This window comes from Oryctolagus cuniculus, chromosome X (assembly GCF_051225735.1).
Source record: "Oryctolagus cuniculus isolate XC-2025 breed Fujian yellow rabbit chromosome X, ASM5122573v1, whole genome shotgun sequence".
In the NCBI taxonomy this organism is placed as follows: Eukaryota; Metazoa; Chordata; class Mammalia; order Lagomorpha; family Leporidae; genus Oryctolagus; species Oryctolagus cuniculus.
In genome coordinates, this window is record NC_142888.1 from 74,006,539 (window position 1) to 74,023,803 (window position 17,265).

The window sequence follows — 17,265 nt, forward strand, 5'->3', positions numbered from 1 at the left end:
CAATATTACTTCCTAAATATTTCCCAAATCTGACGCTTCCTGTCCATTTCTACAGTCATTGGTAAGGTTCAAGACTTTGTTGATTTTTTTTTAACTGATCTTCTTGTCTACAGCCTTGGCACTTTCCAAATACATCTTTGACACACCTGCCACAGGGTTCTTACTAAAATACAAACTTGAACATGTCACTTGTTCCTTCTTAATATCTGGCAATGGCTCCCCATCACTCATGGAGCAAAGGATAAGTTCCTTCATCCGGAACCGAAGGCATACACTGATCTGACCAATACCTGTATAATCTCATCATTCATAATGCCGAGTCTTGTATTTATGTTCCAACAACAGTGAATTACCAGTAGTTCCCCTGAGATACCACGGTGTGTCTTAGTTTTGTGCTTTTGTTCTTGCTATACCCTCTTTTAATTCATGTCCTTTGGTAAATCTATATAACAGTTTAGGTATCACCTTTTCTAAAATCATTCTTTTGTTCAACACAGGGTAGGCAAGACACTAGATACCATTGTCCTAATCCTCCAATTTTCAGGTAAATATCACTATATTTGCATATTATTTCTACATTATGTATCAGACTTTCAAATATGCTGTGACTCTTCAAGAGTAGGGACATTATCTTATTTATATTGGTTTCTTCAACAACTAGTATAGTGGTAACAGTTGTTCAATAAACGTTGCTTCCAGGATAGAGTATCTGAATATTAACATTTAGTGGCCTAATTAAAAACTCTGATATCAGAGTATCTCAGTTCAATACCTGACTAGAGCTTCTTGCTAAAGCAGATCCTGAGAGGCAGTGGTGATGGTTCAAGCAATTGGATTCCTTCCACCTAGGTGGGACACCTGGATTGAGTTCCTGGCTCCTGGTTTCAGCCTGCCCAGTCCTTATTATTGCAGCATTTGGGGAGTGAACCAATGGAATGGAGTTTGTTCTGTGTCTCTATCCCTCTCCCTCTCTCTCTGCTCTTCTCTTCCTGACTCTCAAATAAATAAATAAATAAATTTTAAAAAACAATTACAGGGGCCGGCACTGTGGAGTAGCAGGTAAAATCACAGCCTGCAATGCCCACATCCCATATGGGTGGCAGTTTGAGTTCTGGCTCCTCCACTTCCAATCCAGCTGTCTGCTATGGCCTGGGAAAGCAGCACATAGCCCAAGTCCTTGGGCCCCTGCACTCGCATGGGAGACCTGGAGGAAGCTCTTGGCTTCAGATTGGCCCAGCTCCAGCCATTGTGGCCATTCGGGGAGTGAACCAGCAGATGGAAGACTTTCTCACTCTCTCTCTCTACCTCTGCCTCTCTGTAACTCTGCCTTTCAAATAAATAAATAAATAAATAAATCTCTTTAGAAAAAAAGGCAATAAAAAAACCAATAGGGTTTATCCTGGAATGTAAAGTTGATTTATAATTAGTTAAAAATTAACATAAATTGAATATAAGAAGAAAATGCTATCTCTATCAACTTGAAAAAAATCTCAACACATCTTCATGAAATTAAAAAAGGAATTCAGGAAATAAGGAATAGAAGAGACCTTGAAATCTGTTAACAGGGATCTACTAAAAACCTAAAGGCTAAAGACTTTTATCCTAAGATTGGGAACAAATCTAGAAATGTCTGAGCTCACCACTCCTGGTCAACAGTATGCCAGTGCAGTAATGCAAGAAAAAGGCATACAGATAACAAAGTGTAAAGCTGTCTTTCTATGTAGGATGCATGATTGTGTATGTAGAAAACCCCGAGGAATACACAAGGGTACTTCAAAAATGTGTGGAAAATGGAACTAAAAGGTAAGTTTATTTTGCTGCAAAACTTTTGAAATCCATGTATAGTTTATTCATAATACTGCATTTTCCATGGAATTTGTGAGGACCCCTGTGTACCTTGATTCCAAGTGTTTTTCTTTTCTTTTCTTTTTTTTTTTTTTTTTGACAGGCAGGAGTGGACAGTGAGAGAGAGAGACAGAGAGAAAGGTCTTCCTTTGCCATTGGTTCACCCTCCAATGGCTGGCGCAGCCGGCGCGCTGCAACCAGCGCACCACGCCGATCCGATGGCAGGAGCCAGGTACTCATCCTGGTTTCCCATGGGGTGCAGGGCCCAAGCACTTGGGCCATCCTCCACTGCACTCCCTGGCCACAGCAGAGAGCTGGCCTGGAAGAGGGGCAACCGGGACAGAATCCGGCGCCCCAACCAGGACTAGAACCTGGTGTGCTGGCGCCGCAAGGCGGAGGATTAGCCTAGTGAGCCGTGGCGCCGGCCTGATTCCAAGTGTTTTTGAACTAAAATAAACTTATTTGCAAATTTTTTTTCAAGTGACAGAAAGAGATAAAATCTTTTAATTTCAGTTTTCACACACTTTTTGAAGTACCATTGAAAAAACTTAGTAGTTAAGTGGATTTAACAAGGTTGCAGGATATAAGGTCACCATACAAAATCATTTATATTTCTATACACCAGCAACAATATATTGAAAGAATAGAAAAAACAAGCAATTAATTACAACAGTTCCAAAACACCAAACATCTACCAATAAATCTGATAGAAGACTTCTCTGAAAACTACAAAATATTTCAGGAAGAATTTAGGGATGATTTAAATAAGTGTTTACTGACTGGAAAACTCAGTATTATTAAGCTCTGCATCCTTCAAGTAGCAATATAATAATTTAACAAAAGTCCTTAAAGAACTTCCAACAGACTATTTTGAGGAAACAGAAAATATGATTCTAAATTTTATAAGGAAATGTAAGGGATACAAAATAGTCAAAATAACTTTGAAAAAGAATAAAGCTGGAGGATAACACTACCTGATTCCAAAGCTTATTATAAAGCTACAGTAGTCAAGATGGTGTGATACTGGCAAAAAGGTAGACAAATAAATCACTGGTACAGTCCAGAAATAGCCTACATACATTTTGATGAATTTAAAATACGACCAAGGTACCAAAGTAAAGTCAATGGGGCAAAAGGAAGCCCTACTTTCTCCAAATGGTGTGGACCACCTAAATACCTATCTATACAAAAACTGACCTTGATCTCTGTATCATTGCATGCTTAATTAGGTATATTATATACTAAAAAAAAACTCAGAAACAAAGAAGAAAACACAGAAAAATACTGTCACAATCTTGAGGTAGGTAAAGATTTTTTTGAATAAATACAAAAAAAGAACCATTTAAAAATGATAAATTAGACTCCACCAAAACCAAAACTCTCTGTTCAACAAGACACAATTAAGAAAACCGATAAACAAGCCAATAACTGGTAAATAAATTTGCAGTGCACGTACCTGAACATAGAAAGCACTCTCTAAAACCAATAAAGTGAACAGTACAATTTCAAAAAATGGAAAAATGACTTAAATATTTCACAAAGGATGATACACAAGATACTGAAAAACATATGAAAAGTGCTAAATAGCATTAGTCACTAGGGAAATGTAAATAAAACCACAATGAGATACTTATTCATGCCTAATAGAATGGCTAAAATTTCCTTAAAAAGACTAACAGTATCAGATGTTAGTGAGGATGTTGAGCACCTGAAACTTTTATCCACTGCAGGTAGGAGTACAAAGGGATTCAATCACTTTGAGAAACTCTTTGACAATTTCCTATAAAGTTAAATCTGTATCTTCCCTAAGATCTAGTATTTGAATTCCTAGGTATTTACCCAAGAGAAATGAAAGCATGTGTCAACCAAAGATCATAGATAAGAATGTTTAAAACAGCCTTAATTCATAAAGGCCTCAAACTAGAAACAATCCAAAATCCATCAACAGCAGAATTGATTGTAAAATCATGTATCAAAACAATGGAGTATTGGTTAATAATGTAAAAGAAAAAACTTATGATACAGTTCACAATGGAAGAATTTCAAAAACATTAGGTTAAGCAAAAGAAACCATATATCAAAGGGTACATACTGTGCGTTGTGTGTTTTTTTTTTTTTTTTTTTTTTTACTTATTTGAGTGGCAGAGAGAAAGTTCTCAGGGAATAGAAATTGGTAACTGAATCCAGGTCTCCCATGTGGGTTGCAGCAGCTCAATGACTTGAGCTATCACTACCACCTCCACGGATCTGTATTAGGAGGAGGCTGGAGTCAGGAGTCAGTGCATAGAATCAAACCCGGGCACTACAATGTGGGACTCAGGTGCCTTGACTGCAAGGCTAAACATCTGTTCCTGATTCTATTTTTATGACATCCAAACTATGGTGATAGAAATAACATGCTGAGGGTGGAGGAAATGACTGGAAATAGGCCCAAAGGAACTTTTCCCAGAGTAATGGATGTGTTCTATATCTTGCTTCTGGCCACAGGTTACATGGCTGTATACAATTAGCAAAATTCATCAAACTGAACAGATATACAGTTCTGTGCACTGTGGCACAGCAGATTAAGCTGCTGTCTGTGGTGCCAGCATCCTATATGGGTGCCAGTTCAAGTCCTAGCTGCTCCACTTCCAATCCAGCTCCCTGCTAATGCCTAGGAAGGCAGTGGAGGATGGCCCAAGTGCTTGGGCCCCTGCACCCACATGGGAGACCTGGAAGAAGTTCCTGGTACCTGGCTTCAGCTTGGCCCAGCCTTGGCCATTGCAGCCATTTGGGGAGTGAACCAGCAGATGAAAGATCTCTCTGTCACTCTGACTTTCAAATAAATAGATAAATATTAAAAAAAAGTACAGTTCATACATTTTATTGTTAATTATGTCTTAGCTATTTCAAATCAAGTTAGAAATATATTTTTAGAAACAAATTAGATTTCACTATTACTGGTTTAATTCATGTATTTAAATACAAGTGCTAAACAAATACCAGTCTGTATTTTTCATTTTAATAGTGCTTATAAATCAGTGTCAGGTTTGTTTTTCATAATCTAGGGAATGAGCATGAAGTCTTATTAGGTAAACTGAAATATAAAAATGCCATTTGGTCAAACATGATGCTATCTGTATACATCAAATAATAATATGTGTAAATTACTAATGTAGAACACCAAACAATTCCAACAAATATGTTGACATAGTCCTGAGTAATAAGAACAGTTGCTATTCTCCTTGAGAACAGGAAGGGCAGACTCAGGCAATTTTTATGAATAAGTTGAAGGTGCTGTGTAAAAGGCAAGGCTGTAAGTTCACTTATCTCTCATTAAATCTCCAGAGTCTTCCTGATATCAACCGGTAAACCTCTGAGAAAAGGAAATTAACTTGCCCATGGATTCACAACAAAAAAATTGGGCTGGGATGAAAATTCAAATATCTTGATTCTGTTGTAATCAATTAATACAGCAAACATGCTTTAAATGTCTACTGCTTCAGGTTCAATAGTTGGTAATAACCAGCTTGCCAACCTGAAACTTCACTGCCAAGTAGGTCAATGACAGCACTTGACTTACAAAAACCGTAATTTGGGGGACTACAACCCCTCCAGCTGTGCTTTTCTGTGTCTTATTCATGTTCCCACTCTCAGCTCAACTTTTTTCCATGGCTCAGTCCTTGGATCTCTGGTTTTCACTTGGTACATTATGACCTATACTTACCCTGTTTCAGTTCTCACAAGAATATGACTTCCAGATGTGCATTTCCAACTCTGATCTCTCCCCTTAGATTCAGTTTTGCATTTCTAATGGCATGACGGTTATTTCCATTTTGAGAAAACAAAATTTATAGTCTTTCCCACAAAACTATGCATTTATGAGTTTTCTTTAATATCCAAATGTGAAACCTTAGCCAGTAAGTCTGCCTTCTTTCCTCACAGTGTTTCCTCAATCTTTCACAATCCTGGTTTACACCCTAACTGCCTCACATCTGCACAGTTAGGGCAGCCCAACCTCTAGCCTCTGCCTCCAGCCCCTTTCTATCCACTTCCAATATATTTACCACTATATCACGAAGTTAGCCTTTCCTCTTCCTTGCTTTAATCTTCTTGTTATCCTGCTCAAAAACCTTTGACAGCGATTTAATATTCTACTGAATAAATCTCAAGCATTCAGTTTCTTAAAATCTGGCCTTGATTACTACTCTTCTCTATATGAACCCACTGGTTTTGCCAATAGGATCCACTTACTGTTCCTCAAATACACCTCTCAGGGGCTGCTGTTGTGGCATGGTGAGTTAAGCGACCACTTATGATACTGGCAGTCCATATTAGAGGGCCAGTTCAGAGTCCTGGCTGCTCCACTTCCTATCCAGTTCCCTGCTAATGCGCCTGGGAGGCAGCAGCTGATGGCCCAAGTACTACGACCATGTGGGAGACCAGGATAGAGTTCTGGGCTCCTGCTTCTACCTGGACCAGCACCAGCTGTTGTGGCCATTTGAGGAATGAAAACAGTGGATAGAAGATTTCTGCCTTTCCTTCTGCCTTTCAAATAGATAAATGCTTTAAAAAAAATGGACAATGCAAACAGTTCCAGAGACAGGGCTCTACATGCTAAAAAGAGACTCCTCTGCCCTGGGAAATTTCATTAAGATTTAGTTATCCTGAAAATTAAGTGAGCTGTATTTTTTTTAAAAAAAATTATAAATAATGTTAAGAAGTAAAACTTATATAAGTGGCAATGCAGGCCCTGGAATCTTACTTCACTATAATGAACATCCATCATCCCAGCATCTTCCTTCATTGCTCCTTCTTCGTCTATATTGGGAGTAATTTTCTTGAAGGCTGAACATCCATTAGGGAATAATTCTGTGTGAATAAAAAGCAGCAGGATTAATTTATAAAATGCTTGGTAAATAACAAAGAACTTTCAAGGAATTAACTTTTTTTAATAAACACAGATGTTCTAGTAAGGATCAAGGTCATAAGTACCATTTTCAGTTACAAAAATGATTTTACAAATTATTTCTATCTCTTACATATTATTTTTTAAAAAAAGTTTTATTTGTTTATTTATTTGGAAGTCACAGTCATGGGGGGTGGGAATGGGCAGGCATGCTTCCATCTCCTGAATCACTCCCTCAATGGCAGCAACAGCCAGGGCTGAGCTAAGGCAAAGCCAGGAGCCAAGAGCTTTATCCGGGTTTCCCACATGGGTGGCAGGGGCCCAAACACTTGGGCCATCTTCTGCTGCTTTTGCCAGGTGCATTAGAAGGGAGCTGGATCAGAAGTGGAGCAGCTGGGACATGAACTGGTGACCATATAGGAAGCTGGTATTGCAGGCAGCAGCTTAACATGCTATGCCACAATGTCAGTCCCTCCCCTACATATTCTCTCAGCTTTTTTAACTAAAAAGTGAGATCAAGTTACATACACATTGTCTTTTTAAAAAAAGATCTATTTACTTAAATGGTAGAGTGACAGAATGAGAGAGAAAGACACAGAGATGGATCTTCAGTCCTTAAATACCTGCAGCAGCCAGGTCTGTGCCAGGCCAAAGCTTAGAGCCTGGAACTCTATCTGGGTCTCTCACATGGGAGGCAGGGGCCCAAGCACTTGGGCCATCTTCTGCTGCCTTCCCAGGCACATTAACAGGGAGCTGGGTGGGAAGCAGAATAGCTGGGCTTCAAACCAATAATCTGATATGGGAAGCTGTGTCAGAGGGTATGGTTTTAACTGCCCGCGCCATGCTGGCCCACAACTAAGTCTCAATCTTTGGCTATGCATCGTCTTCAATTGCTAGTGTATATGTTCCCCTACAGTGATCTACAAATTTTTATTGAAACTCGGATCCTGTGTACATCTGTCGTTTGTCATCTAAAAAAGGAGGCAAGCACTTATCAGGTAACCAATGAATGATTTTTTGTAACCATATCCAGTGCTTAATTTCACTGGGAACTGAGGAAAGAATGAACTGTTTTAAGAGGCTTAACCTCTTGTGAGAGAGGTGGGAAATAAAACAAATAGTAGGAATAAAGCATCCTTGGAAAAACAGCATGGGGGCATTGAAGAATTGTAGCCTTTGGAATTAGAATGACCCAACTCTAGTAATTTCTATGTGATTTTGGATATATTTATCTCCCTGGGACTGTAAAAAAGTCTGTCTGCTGGGGTGGGTTTAGTAGTTAGGACGCTGGCTAGGACATCTGTGTCCCACCTTGGAGTACCTGATTTCAATCCCTGGCTCTACCTCCTGACTGCAGCTTCCGCTAATGCAGAAGTGATTGGGTTTGTGCCACTCATGTGGGAGACTCTGACTGAATTCCCAGCTCCTGTGAGCTCTTGGGGAATGAGCCAGCAGTTGGGAAGGATAATAATAGCTACATGTTGAGAATTAAATAATATGTAAAGTGTTTAGTACAGAGTCTAGCAATATAAGAAGTACTCAGTGGAGACAGGTGTTTGGTGCGGCAATTAAGACAGATGCTATTGGCTGGCGATGTGGTGTAGCAGGTAAAGCCACCACCTGCAGTGCCGACATCCCATATGGGCGCTGGTTTGAGTCTCGGCTGCTCCTCTTCCGATCCAGCTCTCTGCTATGGCCTGGGAAAGCGGTAGAAGATGGCCCAAGTCCTTGGGCCCCTGCACCCGCGTGGGATACTGGGAAGAAGCTCCTGGCTTCAGATAAGCACAGCTCCAGCTGTTGAGGCCAACTGGGGAGTGAACCAGCAGATGGAAGACCTCTCTCTCTCTGTGCCTCTCCTCTCTCTGTGTAATGCTTTCAAATAAATAAAATAAATCTTAAAAAAAAAAAAGACAGATGCTGCTTGGGGCACCTGCATCCCCTGTCAGTGTGCCTGGGTTTGAGTCCTGGCTCTGCTACTGCTTCCAGATTCCTGCTAATGTGCACTCTGGAAGGCAGAAGGTGATGGCTTAAGCATTTCAGCCCTGCCACCCACATGGAAGACCTGGATTGAGTTCCAGGCTCCTAGCTTCAGCCTGCCACTATTGCAGGCATTTGGAAACTGAATCAATAGATGGAAAGATCTTTGTCTGTCTCTGTATCCACCTTCCAAATAAAAAAAACATTAAACATTTTTAAAGATTTATGTATTTGAAAGACACACTTATGGGGTAGGGGGAGAGAAAGGTAGATAGGGAGGGAGGAGGAGAGGGAGAATCTTTATCCTCTGGTTCATTCCCCAAATGGTGGCAACAGCCAGAGCTGGGCCAGGCAGGAGCCAGGAGCTCCATCCATGGTTCCCACATGGGTGGCAGGGGCCCAAGTATTTGGACCATGTTCTGCTGCCTTCCCAGGTGTATGAGCAGGGAGCTGAGCCACAAGAGGTGTTCATATGGAATTCTGGCATTGTAGGCAGCGGCTTAACCCACTGTGATGCAACACTGGCCCCAAAAAGATAAAAGTTAAAAAAAAAGTATTCAGTGGATTATTATTACGAAATAAGCTTACTGATAAACAAACTTTCTCAAGATAGAATAAAATAATTGTTGCAACCTGGTCCTCTAGGAAGTAGAAAGTCAACTCAAGCTGAGAACAATAGTCATAGGACTATGGACTATGTTGGTATCGCCAAGCAGGAGGCCAGGGATAGAAGCCCTTATGGTTGTCCTATAGATTTTGGACAGGGGAACAGGTCCAAACAATTCTGTGGTAGTTATCTTTATCATCTATGTGGGCTGTCACTTTTAGAGTTCAAGGAAAATTCAGCCTCCTTATAACAATATCTGTCACTACATGAAAAGGTTTCCTTTTGATAGTGGCTGGCTACAATGGGAACAAGTAGCAGTTGAAATCTACTGTCCCCCAAACTCTCTAATAGTGCCAATTAGAAATAATAACTTTTCTCACAACTAACTAGCTGGCCATCTTCTTGTGGTTAGAGATCACAGAAGGAAAAAAAGGAGGTTTAAGAAGGCCAGATCACATGTTGAAGGGATTCCTCAGAACTCTGGTAGAAAAAAGGTCATGTATCAACGCTTGGATCTTGCCAAGTGTCCTTGTCGAAATCTAAGTAGACATACATCTGCTGGGCAAAATGCCTAGTAGAACATGAGTTACCGAGTGAGCACCACATTTCTATGAGAGAGAAATGAAGTCTGGTGGGGCAAAGATGGGATTATTGTGAAGTGCTTTTTAAGAGGGGAAAAACATTTGCAAAGGAAGAAAGAGAGGCAGAAACGTAAGTGATATTTACTTTGACTCACTGGATATTAGGGTCATTTTTGCTCAGAGGAGTTGGGTAATACAAGTTCTGAAGATAGAATATAACAGGCTTTATTTCTGAAGAATGTATGAAATGTGCTGTTACAGCCCTCTAGGGACCTCTAGAGGGTTCTATTTAAAGCACTGGACTACAAGATAAGGTACTTGAACCAAGATATAAATCAATTCCTTATTTCCTTCTACAATAGTCTTTCAATTGCAAACATTTTACTAACGGTGATAAGGCTGATTTACATTCAGGATAATACTCCTTATCTTGTTGCAAACCAGTTACAGCAACTGGTCTGGTGACACTCTTTAAAGAGCAGTGCCTTAGGGGAAATTTTTGAAATTTAGAGGAAAACATTCTACTTTATCACTGCTAGGAAATCAAGAGATAGGCAGTAAAGAAGGCCAGAGACCTGAGTGAAGAGGTGTAGATCAATCTCTGGAGGCCTTAGGCAGTTAGCTGCAGGACTGCAGAAAACTTCTGTCTTGTTCAGAAGGGATTATTAAGTTAGTTCTAAATCTGGGGTTTCTCTACAGTACCACGATTTTATGGAAGGACAAAGAAAGGCATATATCTCTAAGCCTGAGATCAGATGAGGTTAAATGCATCTTGGGAGAGAGTCTTCTGGTGAATATTGTTAAGTAAAGTAAGGCAAATTATTATTTGTTTTCAGCAACCAAGAAGGCAACACTCACTCTTGGGATGTGTTGTCCACATCTGCTGTAGATTATTAGCTTCTGAGTCTACTGTTCTTGCTAAATGCGTTCTCAATTTATGCGCCTGATGACGTATCTACACCTAGAGAAGAATATACCTCTCCCTTTTTATGCTTAAGTTATCAACACTCGCCAATATCCAATGACCTCAGAACCTTTTTGTTTATCGGGGTCTTAAAGTACTTGGGGAAAATTCCAAATTCCTTTAGTTCTAGAAAGATTTGCAGGGAAACAAGTGCTGAGCCTGGACTTGGCTAGTGTATATCTCTCAGCAGAAGGGGGGCATCAGCTTGATGAGAGTCTGCACCAACCGATATGGCCTTGTATAAGCTATTCCTGGAGACTTTGCTATCAGTTGTTCTGGTATTTGACTTGGGTTCTTGCCCTTGCATATTTCTGACTGCTACTTTAGGGAAAGCAAGATGGAAACTGGCCAGGTGGCAACCACTACCTTGAGGATAGAGCAGGGAAGGGCTTGGAGGAACAGACCGCTGTCGACTGTTGATAGAAAAGAACATTACCCTATAAGGAATGGGGTGGGTGCTTTCTGCAGGCCTGAAGCTGTGCTGAACCTAGGATGCTTTGTGGTGGTAAAAGAATGCAGCCACTTGACTCTTGTCTTCCCTGGGGAAAAGAGTTGTCCCCTCTCTAAGGAATAAAGAGAGAAGAATGTGAAGTATATAAAAATCTAGCCCCCAGACAACATGGCTTAGAAACTTTGAGGTTCCCAGATGAAGCAAGAAATGAGGAAATTCTGACTTATTTTTGAGTTTACGTTTGGTGGGGGAGTGGGTGGAATAACACGCAGTACCCATCACCACTTAGAGGTGACTTAAGCAAAGGCAAGAGAATGAGAACCTGTCAAGTCTCTCTGGTTAAAAAAAAAAAAAAAAAAAAAGCCAGAACTCAGATTCAGAAGAAGTCAGAGGGTGGAGCAGGGAGCACTGCCTACCTTTCTCCCTCCTTCAGGTCTTTGCCTGAAACAGTGAAGAAAAGGACATAGAAAAGGTCCCTCACTGGTGCTGCTCCTGGGGCAGGGGCCCTCAAGCTCTTGCCTGCTTAGGCAACCAATCAAAAGAGAGAATTATTATTTTTTTTTTTAAATCCTGGGGGTTGGCGCTGTGGCATAACGGGTAAAGCCACCATCTTCAATGCCGGTATCCCATATAGGCGCTGGTTCTAGTCCCGGCTGCTCCACTTCCGATCCAGCTCTCTGCTATGGCCTGGGAAAGCAGTGGAGGATGGCACAATCCCCGGGCCCCTGCACCCCGTGGGAGACCCGGAAGAAGCTCCAGGCTCCTGGCTTTGGGTCAGCACAGCTCCAGCCGTTGCGGCCATTTGGGGAGTGAACCAGCGGATGGAAGACCTTTCTCTTTGTCTCTCTGCTTCTGCCTCTCTGTAACTCTGCCTTTAAAATAAATAATAAATAAACCTTTTTAAAAAATAGATGGGCCCTATAAATAAATTTACAAACTACTTTTAAATTTAAAATTTTTTGTTTAAAGTGCAAAACATTTTTTCCTTAGTGAAGGGCTCTTTGATTTTTGTGAAGGATAAAGTCTTTAAAAAAACACCAACCACTTTGAGATTAGCAGGGAGCTGATCGGAAGTGGAGCAGCCAGGACTCAAAACGACACACAGATAGGATGCTGGCACCGCTTAACCTACTACACGACAGTGCCAGCTCCTTAAACTGACGAGTTAAAAACCCTATTTTCGCTTGTTGAAGCATGTCACAAGGGCAGGCATTTGGCTTACCAGTGAGGATGCTGCTTGTGATGCCTGTATCCTACATTGGAATGCCTGGAGAGTCCTGCCTGTGCTCCCGACTCTAGCTTTCTACTGGTGTGAACCCTGGAGGCAGCAGATGATGGCTGAAGTAATTGTTTTTCCCTATCCACATGGAAGACCTGGCTTTGGCCCCTGGCTGTTGTAGGCATTTGGGGAGTGAACCAGTAGGTGGGAGGGAGAGGAGGAGGAAGAAGAGAAGGAGGGTATGTGTGTCTCTCAGATAAACAAAATAAAAATAAATAAAACATAATTAAGATGAATCTATAGTTTAATTGTGATATTTGGGGAGTATCTTTTTAGAGAGAGATTGTCCACATGGGTGTCGTGTATGAGGTAATCACTGAGTGTTGGATATAAAATGAAGGAAACAGTTAACTGTTGTAATTCTGTAAATAAAGAAAAAAAAGCATGATTTTCGTTCCCATAGTCAAAGCCAGAGTGATATGATTCCCACAGGTTGGTTTCATTTTGCCTTAATGTTATTGACTGCCTTTAAAAAAGTAACATGGACACTGTGTGAGAGAGGGGTAGATTTCTTGATTACAATCTGCACTGCCAATTGATTTTTACAGGTAACTCAGCTGTTTACTATTTGCATAGTTACAGTAGTCACTGATACTAAGTTTTCAGGCAGCTTCCTGAATTAGGAGTGTTGACTTAGGAATCCAGAGCTGTTGGATCCTCATGCCCTTCAAGGGTATGACTCCCTTTTAATATCCAAATACCACTGCACTGAAGTAGCCGGGGAGATAGAAGCTGTGGACAGTTGTTGGTGACGCTGAGGGGAAAACAAGTGATCTGTATTATCCTGCGCTGCTCATGAGCCCTGAGAAGAATTTAATTTGTGGCAGTCTTCCAGGGAGACAGTCTTGGAAAATAAACAGTGGGCATCAGGCCTGGTCCTGTACTATTTAACCTATTCTCGTAGCTTCTAATGGAAACAGAAGGCAAAATGAACAATCCAGTCTTCTATGTAACAACTTCTGCTTACCATTTCATGAGGCCAAAGGTGGATATATTTTTCAGAGCTCAATTCAGACTTGTAAGCTACAAAGATAAAAGCTATTGTGTTCACTGAAATTCCCCCATTTCTAAGAACAGGAATATCTTACTTTTTCGATGAAGAAACTCTGCAACCAGAGCTGCTACATGGACATAACACATTGCAGCCTGAAAAAGGATGACAGAGGAAAGCTGTCAGAATGTACCCAAGGGGTTTGGAAGCGTCATGTTTAGAACAAAATCTGAAGTAGTCACCTCTGAAAAATCTCCATTTTTTACATGAATCTTCGCCATGCTATCAAGCCAGGTTTTTCTGAGCTCTGGAGTGCTTGCATAGGACTTGGCTAGACTATACTGGAGATCAATTAGCATTTCAGGGTCTTTCTCATGCTCCTTCATTTGGGCAGTGGCCATAAGAACAGTACGGATTCTCTTGGTCAAATCTTTGACTTCTGTAGGAAAAGCAGTTGCCTAATTTCAAAACAAATAAGAAAGACATGTTTACCAATATTATCAATGGGTTCTGAGCTTTGGCATCCAATGCTGGGCATATGAGGTTATTTTTACTTCTTTTTCCAGATCTTGATATTGTTTGTGTTGAATTTAGAGTTTTAAATTATTTTCAATACATGTAACTAGCTCAGGTTTCAAAGGCTGTAAACTTTACAAGAGTATATTCATCGTACATAAAAACATGACCTTTGGAGGATCCAGGCTACCTGGCTTTGAACCTCAGCTCTTCCTTTGTGAACTCTATAGCCACAGGAGTGATCTATGTTTGCTGTTTACTTCCAACAGTAACTAAAAGTTATGGACAGCATACACATACCAGGCATTGGTCTGGGTGCTTTACTTGGCTTAATATTTACAACCATCCTCACCCATGAGTTAAGTACTACCATAATTTGCTTTACCAATGGGAAAACAGAGGCGCAGAGCAGTTACACAGCTTGGCCAAAGTCTCATGTTTGGTAAGTGGGAGAGACAGGATTTGCACCCAGGAACTCTGGCCGCAGAGCTAGTACTCTTGAGTCATTCTTTCATGCTGACAGGCATACTGCCTCTGCCACCTGCCACCTATGCTAAGGTGAAAACCACACTGCAGACATTTCTGTTGACACAAATGAGCAGGCATGAATCACAGAACACTCCGAAGGGTTTAAAGAGATCATTAACTTCTCCAAGTATTGTTTTTGGCCCTATGAAATTCCTATCACTTCCTCTTAACCTTCACTGGAGAAATCACAAGTATCTGTGTGATTCAAAGAAGATGAAGTAGGGGCAGGTAGAAGGGTTAGGAAGCTTTATATATATTAATGTGAATAATAAAATGTGGATGCAACGATTTTAAAAACTGCCTTCTGGACCTCTTTAAATATAAATATGTATTATATATATATATATAAAATATATGTATATATAATATACACTAAGATGCTTCTTATATTTTTATTTTTTTTCATTGCCTAGAAGTTCTACTTTCTTTTTTTTTTTAACTTTTATTTAATGAATATAAATTTCCAAAGTACAGCTTATGGATTACAATGGCTTCCCCCCCATAACGTCCCTCCCACCTGCAACCCTCCCCTTTCCCACTCCCTCTCCCCTTCCATTCACATCAAGATTCATTTTCGATTCTCTTTATATACAGAAGATCAGTTTAGCATACATTAAGTAAAGATTTCAACAGTTTGCTCCCACACAGAAACATAAAGTGAAAAATACTGTTTGAGTACTAGTTATACCATTAAATCACAATGTACAGCACACTAAGGACAGAGATCCTACATGAGGAGTAAGTGCACAGTGACTCCTGTTGTTGACTTAACAAGTTGACACTCTTGTTTATGGCCTCAGTAATCACCCTAGGCTCTTGTCATGAGCTGCCAAGGCTATGGAAGCCCCCTGAGTTCACTGACTCTGATCATATTTAGACAAGGCCATGGTCAAAGTGGAAGTTCTCTCCTCCCTTCAGAGAAAGGTACCTCCTTCTTTGATGACCCATTCTTTCCACTGGGATCTCACTCGCGGACTCGCGGAGATCTTTCATTTAGTTTTTTTTTTTTTCCCCCCCAGAGTGTCTTGGCTTTCCATGCCTGAAATACTCTCATGGGCTTTTCAGCCGGATCCGCATGCCTTAAGGGCTGATTCTGAGGCCAGAGTGCTGTTTAGGACATCTGCCATTCTATGGGTCTGCTGTGTATCTCACTTCCCATGTTGGATCGTTCTCTCCCTTTTTTATTCTATCAGCTAGTATTTGCAGACACTATTCTTGTTTATATGATCCCTTTGGTTCTTAGTCCTATCATTATGATCAATTGTGAACAGAAATTGATCACTAGGACTAGTGAGATGGCATTGGTACATGCCACTTTGATGGGATTGAATTGGAATCCCCTGGTATGTTTCTAACTCTACCGTTTGAGGTAAGTCAGCTTGAGCATGTCCCAAATTGCACATCTCTTCCCTCTCTTATTCCCACTCTTATATTTAACAGTGATCACTTTTCAGTTAAGTTTCAGCACTTAAGAATAATTGTGTATTGATTACAGTATTCAACCAAAAGTATTAAGTAGAACAAACAAAAAAAAAATACTAAGAGGGATAACATATTAAGTTGCTCATCAACAGTCAGGGTGAGGGCTGATCAAGTCACCGTTTCTCATAGTGTTCATTTCACTTTAACAGGTTTCCTTTTTGGTGCTCAGTTAGTTGTCAACGATCAGGGAGAACATATGGTATTTGTCCCTTTGGGATTGGCTTATTTCACTCAGCATAATGTTATTTCTACTTAGTAGAGCAATGATACACTTTGTAATGGAATTTGTTAGTGATTCTCTTAACAGAATAGAACTAAGTCGTCTCAGAAATGAGTCAAGGGAAAAAGCTTTCCTGTCATGGAGAGCCAACAAGCCCCATTTATGTAGAAAAATCTGCTCATCTATCAAGATAACATGGTATTAACAATGGTAATGGCTAGCAAAATGAGTATGAGTAAAAGAACACAAATAGCATACATTGTTTCTGTGTTCATGGGATTAGTTGGAATATATACTGTTCCCTTGGGGAACCAGCAGACGTGGCTGAAAAGCAAACTTTCCCAGCCTGAAAGCGCCTGGCACTACTCAGTGTTTTCTGTTTTTTTCCCCCCAGTGTAAGCAACATTCCTATGGGAATATCTTTTTGGTACACAGATTCTACATGTCCTAAACATCAAGTATGCTGTGACTGGGAGCTTTTAATTTTTTTCAGATTTTGTACAATATAGTCGAATTATGCTAAACCATGACCTTTCCCAAGAATGGAGATGATTCATTCCTCAGGGAGGAAAAGTCCTCTACTGGCAAAGGATTCTTCCTTTGTTGCACACATTTACCACTGATGAACAGGACCTGCACTCCATGCAATGAAGCAAGAGATGCATTTTTACATTGCTATAATTTTAAGCCCAGAGGTAGGTAAGAAAGAGGAATGGTGATCAGGGTCTTGGGTCTGGCCTCAGCCAACAGGTATTTAAGAGTGACAGGCCTGTGTTTGGATATGCCAATAAGTAGCAATGGCAGGCCACAATCAGCTAACAGATGCTTTCCAAAATTCACAACAAACCATCAAATAATGAATCCCTTCTGTGCCATTCCTTATCTGTTGGCCAAGGATCAGGCAGCTGTTAGCTATTCTACCATCCACCCATCTTT

The 17,265-nt window shown here is 40.6% G+C and overlaps 1 protein-coding gene across 7 annotated transcripts in view; it reads right to left on the reverse strand.

The window, feature by feature from the left end:
• Window positions 1–17,265, reverse strand: part of DOCK11 (dedicator of cytokinesis 11) — a 209,900-nt gene that overhangs the window by 19,378 nt on the left and 173,257 nt on the right. For all 7 annotated transcript variants that reach the window (XM_089323799.1, XM_089323798.1, XM_089323800.1 and 4 more), the window contains 3 exons: window positions 13,826–14,041; window positions 13,681–13,738; window positions 6,590–6,696 (listed from right to left, as the gene is read on the reverse strand). In XM_089323799.1, coding sequence (XP_089179925.1) covers window positions 6,590–6,696; window positions 13,681–13,738; window positions 13,826–14,041 — 381 coding nt within the window. The remainder of the gene's footprint in view (window positions 1–6,589; window positions 6,697–13,680; window positions 13,739–13,825; window positions 14,042–17,265) is intronic.